Genomic DNA, 12,043 nt, shown 5'->3' on the forward strand with positions numbered 1-12,043 from the left:
CAAATCTGAAGAAGGCCTAATTCGGCCGAAACGGGTAATTACAGTTAAAAAAAACGCGATCTACACTGTTGGGTTCGTAAAATAGTTAAATTTAAAATAAAGTTGACATAATACGATTTACGTATGTAGTATGGTGAATCGATTACAGTAGTTTACAACCAAAGAGAATGAACTGTGGCAACCACGTCGGCTACATATTCAGAGAGAAAGACACACAAACAAACACATAATAATTAAAAATATTGCATAAAATTAACATCATTATTTTTATATGTTTTTGTACTTATCTCCTAATAGAGTTTGTAACAGTTGAGCGGAGTTGTGCGGAAGTGGAGTGTGTTGACATTGCTACGGAGCCCAAGACATCCCAGGTAGTCTTCTGCTTTCACATTCGTTGGCTTCGCCAACAGACAAACCGTGTATCACATTCCAATCTAACATGGATCTCGTCTGAGGATGGCAAACCAGCGTGAAACCATTGAATGTGAATTAAAACTAGCCCTTAGTAATACATATCGCAGACTACAACACGCAATATTACACTGCCAGACAGGAACTAAATTATTAGTGTGGCTGTATGCTACCTGAAAAACGCTGTCTATCCTAGCAAGAACTCCAGGCTGCCTGTAAAGGTTTTACTGTTCGCCTATGTAACTGGAACATCCGCGTAACATTGTACTGAAATGGTTTTTGTATTTTTTCTTTGTTTTCTTCTGCTGCCAGAAGAATCCTAGTGATGGTTGTGGTACAATCCTCCGAAACGTCTAGTGTGAACGGTTGCATTCTGAATTGAAGCGGCATGGTGACTGACTCGCGGTGTGCTCGTGTCCACAGGCGGCCTACATGATCGTCGACGAGATGCACGAGGAGCACCCCGAGCTGCTCAAGGACCAGTACTGGGAGGAGGTGGTGCCCACGGAGCTGCCCTACACACTCGCCTCTGGACACTTCCGCCGCTCAGAGCCCAAGGGCTCGGCCGAGACGTTCGTCGTCAAGGAAGCCGACTCCATGTACGCCAACGTGCCGCGCTCCAAAGTGCCCGTCGAAGACTACGCGGATTACGTGAGTAGCTGCCGCCGGAACTGCACCGCTTCCAGGACCGTACACACACACACACACACACACACACACACACACACACACACACACACACACTCACTTTCCTTTCCCATGAGTTCCTTGTGTCGACATACTTGCAGATTATGACACGAAGTACGGTATTTCCTTTCATCGTACATTACGCTGGGATAGCTCAGCTCTTGCCCATCATTCGTGAAAGTCAGCGGTAATGCAGCGAATCCCGCTAACGTGAACACGTTTTATGAACGCAGACGAGGCTTTTCTCACATGGGGTTCTGTTTGTTTGATGATTGGTTGATTGATTGATGGATTGCTATCCATCCATCATAATAAAAGATCCTGGTAACGAAATATGAATTTGACTTATTCTGATAAGTATGCTATTATTACTGAATATTTCTTTTTCAGCATTTGTAAATACTTAAGTATATCTTCGAAATATTCCATAGCCTATTATGGTTGTATGAGTTGTGATAGCCTATGGAAGGATAATAGACCATACAAGATCACTTAAGAACTCAACTCTTTAGCTGAACGATATCCGAAAGGACCTCAAAAACGCTAACTTAAGACCAGACGCCTTCAGACACAAATTGGACAGATGGGAAATTACATCAGAGCAACAGTACAGATCAAAGTGGTCGAAATAACGTGGATATCCTCATCATCTAATAGAGGTAGTAAAAAGTCTTTACAAACATCTTCACATTGTAATAAACAGAGGTAGGAATCAATTAAAAGAAATAATTATTAACAAAGGTGTAAGACAAGGATGCGGACTATCACTTACTTTTATTGAATATTTACATTGATTTCATTCTCCTTAAATGGAAATGTAAAGTAAACAAAGGGATTAAGATAACGAATGCGGAATACCTGAATGCCCTCCTGTTTGCAGATGACATTTTTTTTATTCAAAAGAATGAAGATTACCTCCAAAGTTCAGTCTTCCAGTTGAACAAAATATGCAAGAATGAGAACTTAAAAATTTCTAGCAATAAAAAGAAAATAATGGGAGTCTGAGGAAACTATACATTCAGATAAAAAATGGCATGAATTATTCAGTTTTAAAACAAGTGTCTCAAATCTCTTATTTATGCTATGCTATAAGTTTTGATTTTGACTCTGACATTGAAAATAAAATACACAAATTCCAAACTGTCTTTGATACCATTAGCAAAACATTAGGCCTTAAAGGACAAAGAGGGACCATCATGAAATTCTATAAGGTGATGGTGGGTCATGTGTTATCTTCCTCCCAGACAAATAAATAAATCAATAAATAAAAATAAATAAAAATGTAGACAGCAGGATGAGGTTATTAAGGATGAAGAATGATTACAAAAGGACAAATATGCTTAGAAATGAAGATATTAGAACAGAATTAAATATTTTTAAAATGAATGAAAAAATTCGAAAGTATCATGAAGATTGGAGACAACATGTCACGAGAAAGTAAGGTCACACACATTCAACTACAAGCCTATTGGAAAATGAGATACTGCAAGACCTCGAAATAGATGGGAATGATTTAACAGATTTGCGCTTAGTGTACGAGAGCCCACTCCGGACATGGATACGAGGAAATTTTCACGAGTAGTACCAACAATTCAAATGTCTCAATTTGAAATATACCAGTAGGATCAGTTATATCGGGGAGAAGATGGTACCAAATTCAATGAACACACAGTTTTAGGGAAAGCGAATGAAGGTTGGGGGGGGGGGGATATAAATATAAATCTGAAAGATATCGCAGATTAAGATGGAAATCACGTACGTAATTCTGTGACACTATTAAAATGTTTGGGGTAATTATAGGAGTAGATAAATTGTGAGCAGTCTGTTTGCACCGAATGAGTGTCACAAATGCTCTGTGATCTCAAGGCAGTCGTTGAGAGCGAGCGAGCGACGTGTTCGAGACAGTATTCGCATAAATTCGAGACAATGTGATTGAGGTGCTGTTCAAAAGGAACTGTGCTTTATGTGTCTTATCTCTTAGGACAAGTATGTGGAGGACAAGATAAGAGATAAGAACGTGCCTGGGGGTGCTCATAATACACATCAGCTCGCGCCATTAATGAATGGGACAGGAAACAAAGACACTAGTCAATGCTTATGCCAAATACGATCCATCACACACTGCTTGTAGAATGTGCACTTCTGCAGATTCGAGTCAGGCTCGTAAAGTTAAAGCATGACAAGTACTGTATTTCCAGTTCAGTATTTCAAAGAACAGCCCTAGATAAGATATGCAGTGCAGAAAATTTTCATCCGAGTTGCTCTCTGGCACCAAGTACAGTCAAGGCCAATGTCGACGTTACCATACGATCACGTGACCCGCTACCATTGACGTAAGTCATGTCAGTGAAGTGGGTGTATCAGGCTGGCGCAGTAAAGTGGGTAGAAGTGGAGACATAACAAAATGGTAAAAGCGTCTATTGTGATTAGATGTGCCTTTGATCACGCGACGAATGAAGATGCCTGTCTTTTAGTACATCGAAGTGGACTGTCCAACGTGTCTGCAAGAATGGTGTACCCGCGCTACCGCTATGTAACATGGCGTAAGAATAGTGGTCGTAAGAAGATTCTGTCAGGGAGTGGAGAGAAGCATCACACCTTATCGGTGATTATTGGCTTCAAATACGACATGAATTGTTGTTCTCAGTGAATGCAGGTCCTTCTTAGACGAGTCTCTAGGTGCACGATGCGAAGGGAACTGCTTGCAATGGACATTTAGAGTCTAATACCTCGCAATACGCCCTTGCGCATAAGGCACATAAAACTGCATGTCTTCACCAACACAAAAGTTGGACAGTAGGTGACTGGAAGCGCGTAGCGTCGTCCATCGAGTCTTTTAAAATGAAGCAAGGTGTCGAGTGCACCGACGCCCAACGAGGCGTTTATTCTGTATCGTGTGGAGGATGTAGGTCGGGCTGGAGACAGTTATGTGATGTTTTCGTGGTGGTGTCATGACTTGGGATTTCTGCATCTTTAGGATGAGTATTCTGTTGACAATCCAGTCTTCCAAAATGACAACAGCTCTGTTCGCACGGTCGCATGCATACGTTTCCAGTTTGGCGAATACTCAGGCACCATATCGCATGGCCCGCTAAATAACCCAATCTTAATCCCATATAATATGCCTGAGAACAGCGGGCGAAACTTCCCGCCCACACCTTCACGCAACGCTGACTGGGTGGGAGGAGCGGAAAACTGTGAACGCACTGCATTTAAAATGACAATGCAGTTGCACTGCATTCTATTTGTTTTTATATTCCACATTTTTAAGTAACATAGATCACAAAAACAAATTTTCAGTATTATTTAATTATTTTTGGCGCACTGAAAACATAATTTTTATCTGTACAGACTGTCCGAGTACGGAAAGACGCGGACAATTTCACAGATTTTCGCACTCACGTAATCGCGACTTACTTTTTCATAATCGAAAAAACGTCTTTGACAAACAAATGTGGATCGAAATATTGTAGCACTTTTCGCGATCTTATGATGACGTGGAAACTGTATCTGAGGGAAAGCAGTGCTGATGTCCTGGACAATTTTAACGTTACAGGGATTTGTCTTTAAAATGGGAATTACCTTGCAGATCAATCAGTTACGACACAAGTGCAGAGGGGCGCTTTCAACTGAAACGGCAAATGGTTTCGAAAACAGCACGAAAAAAAGTGTAAGACTTACAGAGTCCTCAAAATGTTTAGGAAACGATCCTTGTAATTCTTTCAAGGTCACAATGAATTCTTCAAACATCGCGTTTTCTCTAACGGCTTAGTGAGCTGGACAATGTTTGTCAGAATGTAAACGCGATTTTCCTTTTAAACCCATCCCCACCAAATCAGAAAGAAGTTGTTTCTCACCTTGCAATGTCGCACTGCGAACAGTGTGCACTCAAGTCTACTTAAACGTTGCGGCGTGGAATCAATTCCAAATGTTCTAGTTTTAGTTCCTGCAGTCCGTTTTCGTTCATAAGTTCAACAAGAGCAAGTTTTAAGTTGAAAATTCGTTCCAGGCATGGCTCTTGGCTTAACCAACCTATTTTGCATTAATACACTAATAAGCCAAAACATTATGACCATTGCCCACCGTGATGTTGGATGCCGCCTGTTGGCGTTGCAGGCACATGACGCTGTAACAAAAGTATATAAGCAGAGCAAACAAGGACGGGGTATCTCCCTAGCAAAGATAAGGGCTGCAAATGAGGAAATACATGGAGATAAACGACTTTGACAAAGGGCGGATTATTATTACACAGAGCCTGTGAACAAGTATATCGAAAACGGCGAAGCTATTAACCAGGTGGTCATAATGTTTTGGCTCATCAGTGTGAAGTCTCCATGCTCTTCGTTCAGTTCCATCGAAAACTGTGCCAACTGACCGTGGAATAATGGGCGCGACTTCACTGTTTGTACTACCAATTTCTTCACGTCCTGCATGACTGGAAATTATTCTTGATGTACAGAACAATGAATCCCATCTGTCGATTGTTGTGATTCTTTGTCCTTTCACAGTCAACTAATCTTTAAATTGTTTCTGTGTAGTGTTGTAATATTGTTTCTCAGTAAATTTGCGGTACCCGTCGCTTATGCGACTTCTGAGAATTCTCATCCTTCTCTCCTGCCATTCCCATTCATTTTTAAAGGCTTGTGACGATAGATCGCTAGACTGTCTCTCTTTGTGCCACTATCCACTGTACTTGTGAACCTCCTTTATACCACGAGCGAACAGCGAAGTCACCACGACTCTGCCGAACTGAAAGGGTTGTGCCGACCGAAAAATGCCACACCGCAATAATCTATGAAATGAAATGTCAGGCTGGGTCGAGTACTTCCGGGAAGAAACGAGCCAAGGCGATACAGGCGGAGTGTTGGCCCACCCGTGGCCCGCACACTTGGCACGCCATGGCCGGCCTTGCTTTATGGAATCTTATCATGTGAGTGGCTTACGTTGGGTACGGCATGCCCAAGAGAAGTTCTAGACTCACTTCCTCGCGTAACTGAGGCCATTACCAAGTCTAACAAGGAGACGGCACGACCGTGGGGTCCGGGATTTGTCCCAAATTTTGTGTGGTGAAAGAGGATCCCCAACACCTCACGTAGTCAAAATATTACGACGCACCACTCGGAAAATCCCGAGAAAAATCGATTCAAAGTTTCTTAGGTGCCTTATGAGTATAAAATGTTAGTCCATTGCCGAGCCGCTGTCTGGCCTACATGGTTAGCGGTCGGACCCTCACGCCAGAGGTCTCGTGTTCGATTCCTCCTCCGGCACTTTTTTTTTTCTTCTGTTGTTTGCAAAATTGCAGCGCATTGTTACAGGAGAATCGTGAAATTAATTCCCGGGAAGACTGTATAAAAATTCATTCTATAATTCACCATCAGTTACCGTCACCAATATTCCGAGACATGATTCATGCCTAGTTTGCCTCAAAATTATCAGAAACTCAAAACATTTTCGTAAATGTTAATGGGGCATATTTTTGTACAGATTTATTGCAAACACTGTGTGATTGTAGAAAATTCGCTTTGATGTGTTGCGCAAGGTGTCGCAAAAATTATTGCTTTGTTTGTTTTTACGATAATTACCTCTGCGGTTCTTGTTTATAATTATTATATGTATAAATTTGTAATTCTGTCAGAGACAGCAAAGGACTTGGAAGAGCAGTTGAATGGAATGGATAGTGTCTTGAAAGGAGGGTATAAGATGAACATCAACAAAAGCAAAACGAGGATAATGGAATGTAGTCGAATTAAGTCGGGTGATGTTGAGGGTATTAGATTAGGAAATGAGACACTTAAAGTAGTAAAGGAATTTTGCTATTTGGGGAGCAAAATAACTGATGATGGTCGAAGTAGAGAGGATATAAAATGTAGACTGGCAATGGCAAGGAAAGCATTTCTGAAGAAGAGAAATTTGTTAACATCGAGTATAGATTTAAGTGTCAGGAAGCCGTTTCCATGTATGGAACTGAAACATGGACGATAAATTGTTTGGACAAGAAGAGAATAGAAGCTTTCGAAATGTGGTGCTACGGAAGAATGCTGAAGATTAGATGGGTAGATCATATAACTAATGAGGAGGTATTGAATATGATTGGGGAGAAGAGAACTTGACTAGAAGAAGGGACTGCTTGGTAGGACATGTTATGAGGCATCAAGGGATCACAAGTTTAGCACTGGAGGGCAGCGTGGAGGGTAAAAATCGTAGAGGGAGAGCAAGAGATGCATACACTAAGCAGATTCAGAGGGATGTAGGTTGCAGTAAGTACTGGGAGATGAAGAAGTTTGCACAGGATAGAGTAGCATGGAGAGCTGCATCAAACCAGTCTCAGGACTGAAGACCACAACAACAACATGTATCAAAATTGAATGTTTCCCAATCGAATTTGTTATTCTGATTAAAAAACCAATGATTCTCCTTATAGACTTTACAATGAAAAATGGAAAACCCACCGCCATGAATTGTGTTGTTGGACAAAAATAAAATAATTTTTATTCAGTAATGTAACTAATTTGTTAAAGATAATGTAGGTTTGGGAAACTTTCTGAATAATTGGTGGAGTAACAAAAGAAAATGAAAAAGAAGAAAAAGAAAGTGCCAGAGGAGGAATAGAACCTGAGACCTGTGGCGTAAGAGTCCGAGCCCTAAACATCTAGTCCAGACGGCGGCTCGATGATGAACTAACATTTTGTACTCATAAGGCGCCTAAGAAACTTTGGATCGATTTTTCCTGGGATTTTCGGCAGTGCGTCCTAATATTTTAACCACGTGAGGTGTTAGGGGTCCTCTTCCACCACACAAAATTTCCGACAAAATCGCCGACCCCCACGCTCGTGCCGTCTCCTTGTAAGACGCGGAGTTCGACGGTTTTTAGCACGATGTCTCCTGGTGGTGGTGTGTAATCTTGTGTCCGGTGTGCCTGTGACCGGCTCTGACAGTGCGACTGCCGCGTCGCGTGCGCACAGGAGAGCGTGGACACGCCGCTGGTGGAGCGGCGCGGCAACTGGTTCCGGCGGCAGCTGCAGCGCATGGGCTCGGGCCGGTCGTCGGGCACGACGTACGCGACGGCGCCGTTCGGGCGCACGCGCCACAACTCGGTCTACTCCAGCCCCGAGTGCGGCGGCATCGGCGTCGGCGCGGTCAACGGCGGGGGCGGCCAGCCGGCCAACGGCGCGCACCACCCGCACAAGATGTCGCTCTACGACCGCCTCGTCGGCCGCAAGTCGGGCCGCCGCGTCAGCAGGTCAGGTGAGTTCACCAGCGCCGCTCCGCAGTCCTGCGCCTGCTTCTGCACACGCTCTGTACGCTGCGGGCCACTGTGTGGTGCGTGGCCGCGGGTGCTTCGTACCAGTATTATCCAGTTTCTCCTATACAGCGAGGGAAAAATAACTATCGCCTTTTCGCTACTGGCAATTTGATCTTTCTATCCTCTTCCCTGGAGGTTAAAGGCTCAAATTCAAAAGGAAATAGATCGCATGTTGAAATGGGGTTTGATCGAACCCTCTACAAGCCCATACTGCTCCCCATTGTTAGTCGTGCCAAAAGCAAATGGGACTGTTAGATTGGTACTCGACGCCAGAGAAATAAATAAAATCATAATTCCAGTAAGAACACATCCGGAAAACATAGCCGAACTTATACAACGGTTCCAGGATGTCAAAAATTTGACGAGCGTTGATTTGCGGAGCTCTTATTGGCAAGTCAAGCTGGATGAGTCATCAAGGAAGTATACGGCTTTCATTTATTCCGGAAGAAGTTACCAATTCACTGTAGTTCCTTTCGGACTCAACATTAGTGCTGGAATCTTTATAGCAGCTCTAGATTATGCACTAGGCCCAGAACTCAGAAGCAGGATAACAGTGTTTGTTGATGATTTGCTTATTGCATCGAAAACTTGGGAGGAGCATATTACCTTACTGAACCGAGTGTTGGACGTGTTCAAAACCACGGGAATAACTGCTAACCTACAGGCTCGTATCCTCGTGTCAAAACTTAAAGCAGTACATACATACATACACACATTAATCCTTGTTCCATAGATCATGAATACGACATTTCGTAATGTTGTTGAACGTGCACACTTAAAGTAGTAAAGGAGTTTTGCTATTTGGGGAGCAAAGTAACTGATGAGGGTCGAAGTAGAGAGGATGTAAAATGTAGACTGCCAATGGCAAGGAAAGCGTTTCTGAAGAAGAGAAATTTGTTAACATCGAGTATAGATTTAAGTGTCAGGAAGTCGTTTCTGAAAGTATTTGTATGGAGTGTAGCCATGTATCGAAGTGAAACATGGACGATAAATAGTTTGGACAAGAAGAGAATAGAAGCTTTCGAAATGTGGTGCTACAGAAGAATGCTGAAGATTAGATGGTTAGATCATATAACTAATGAGGAGGTACTGAATAGGATTGGGGAGAAGACAAGTTTGTGGCACAACTTGAATAGAAGAAGGGATCGGTTGGTAGGACATGTTCTGAGGCATCAAGGGATCACCAATTTAGCACTGGAGGGCAGCGTGGAGGGTAAAAATCGCAGAGGGAGACCAAGAGATAAATACACTAAGCAGATTCAGAAGGACGTAGGTTGCAGTAGGTGCTGGGAGATGAAGAAGCTTGTACAGGATAGAGTAGCATAGGGAGCTGCATCAAACCAGTCTCAGGACTGAAGACCACAACAACAACGTGGAACGTGTCACTTTTACATAAGTTTTCTTTACACAAAATCATTAATTTTTTTACAGTTACTATTTCATATCTAAGAATTCATCTATTGAGTAGAAGGAGGTCATTCAGAAATTCTTTTAATTTACTTTTAAATGTTGGTTGGTTATTTGTCAGACTTTTAATACGATTTGGCAAATGACCAAAGATTTTTGTGGAAGCATTATTCACCCCTTTTTGTGCCAAAGTGAGATTTAATCCAGAATAGTGAATATCATCCTTTCCTCTAGTGTTGTACCTATGCACTTAACTGTTATTTTTGAATTGGGATGGGTTATTAATGACAAATTTCATAAGTGAATATATGTATTGCGAAGGTACTGTGGCCGGCCGGGGTGGACGAGCGGTTCTAGGCGCTACAGTCTGAAACCGCGCGACCGCTACGGTCGCAGGTTCGAATCCTGAAAATGGCTCTGAGCACTATGGGACTCAACTGCTGTGGTCATAAGTCCCCTAGAACTTAGAACTACTTAAACCTAACTAACCTAAGGACATCACACAACACCCAGCCATCACGAGGCAGAGAAAATCCCTGATCCCGCCGGGAATCGAACCCGGGAACCCGGGCGTGGGAAGCGAGAACGCTACCGCACGACCACGAGATGCGGGCGTTCGAATCCTGCCTCGGGCATTGTTGTCTGTGATGTCCTTAGGTTAGTTATGTTGTCCCATAGTGCTCAGAGCCATTTAAACCTTTTTTTTTTTTTCAATGTGCTGTGAACATCCCGAGTTCCTTAAATAAATATCTGCAAGGTGATCTTGGGTGGGCTCCTGCTATTATTCTGATTACACGCTTTTGTGCAATGAATACTTTCTCTCTTAATGACGAATTGCCCCAAAATATGTCCTATGAAAGCAGTGAATGAAAATATGCATAGTAGGCTAATTTACTGGTATGTTTATCACCAAATTTGCAATAACCCTAATAGCATAAGTAGCTGAACCTAACCGTTTCAGCAGATCATCGATGTGTTTCTTCCAATTCAATTTCTCATCAATGCACACACCCAGAAATTTTGAGTATTCTACCTTAGCAACAGGCTTCCGTAAACCGCTATTTCTCCGTCCTGTGTCTGATTCACGATATAAACCTACAAATTGTCAACAGACGTCCGTACGATAGCGTTCTGGACGGAATATAGCATTTCGGTCCATATGTGGAAAAATGTAAGTTAATGCCGATGAGAAGGAAGAACAAACCTGTAATGTTTGTTACAGTATTATTACTAGTGTCCTGCTTCACACAGTCAAGTCGGTTAAATATCTGGGCGTAACGTTGCAAAGTGATAGAAAATAGAACCAGCATGTGAGACCTGTGGTACGGAAGGCGAAAGGTCGACTTCGGTTTATTGGGAGAATTTTAAGAAACAGTGGTTCACCCGTAAAGGAGATCGCATATAGGACATTAGTCCAACCTGTTATAGAGTACTGCTCGACTCTTTTGGATCCGTTTAAGGAAGAGGTCGAAGCAATTCAGTGGCGCGCTGCTAGATTTGTAGCCGGTAGGTTCGAACAACACGTGTCACGCAGATGCTTCGTGAACTCAAATGGGAATCCCTTTCGAGAAACACTATTGAAGACATTTAGAGAACCGGTATTTGAAGCTGACTGTCGAACGATTCCACTGCCGCCAACATACATTGCTCTTAAGTACGACGAAGATAAGATTCGAGAAATAAGAGCTCATACGGTGACATGTAGATAATCTTTTTCCCTCGCTCTATTTGCGAGTGGAACAGGAAAGGAAATGACTAGTAGTGGCACAGGGTGCCCTCCGCCTTGCACCGGTGGCTTGTGTATCTATGTAGGTACGTAGAGAGTCTTACTGCGGCACTAAATTTGCGATCTGACACAGAATCCTCCCTACCTTCAACAGTAATCGAAGTTCCACCGCTCTGCCAGTAAAATAATGCAGGCAGTAATCTATCAACAGAAAACAATAACCATCATTCCCTACACACGAAATATTCATGTAATTGAAAAAAAAAAGAAACCCTGCGTAGCTTTCTAGCAGAAATAAAAGCTTCACTCTCACATCACTCAAAAAGAAGGTAAGTACTGAAATTAATCCTTCACATTTATTCTGCAAACACATGTGGCGTACAATTATTGCGCTTCATTATATCTATATATCTACCTACCTTTAACTGAAATTCCGTTCATATCAATGTACATTATCTTGGCCTGCCGTTTATAAGAAGTTTTCATCATTCTTGAATGGATACAAGACA

General features: G+C 42.5%; 1 protein-coding gene across 1 annotated transcript in view; it reads left to right on the forward strand.

The window, feature by feature from the left end:
* Positions 1-12,043, forward strand: part of LOC126187777 (bestrophin-4) — a 554,440-nt gene that overhangs the window by 508,296 nt on the left and 34,101 nt on the right. The window contains exons 8-9 of the mRNA XM_049929045.1: positions 835-1,062; positions 8,061-8,343. Of these exons, the coding sequence (XP_049785002.1) occupies positions 835-1,062; positions 8,061-8,343 (511 nt within the window). The remainder of the gene's footprint in view (positions 1-834; positions 1,063-8,060; positions 8,344-12,043) is intronic.

Source organism: Schistocerca cancellata, chromosome 5, assembly GCF_023864275.1.
Source record: "Schistocerca cancellata isolate TAMUIC-IGC-003103 chromosome 5, iqSchCanc2.1, whole genome shotgun sequence".
NCBI lineage: Eukaryota > Metazoa > Arthropoda > Insecta > Orthoptera > Acrididae > Schistocerca > Schistocerca cancellata.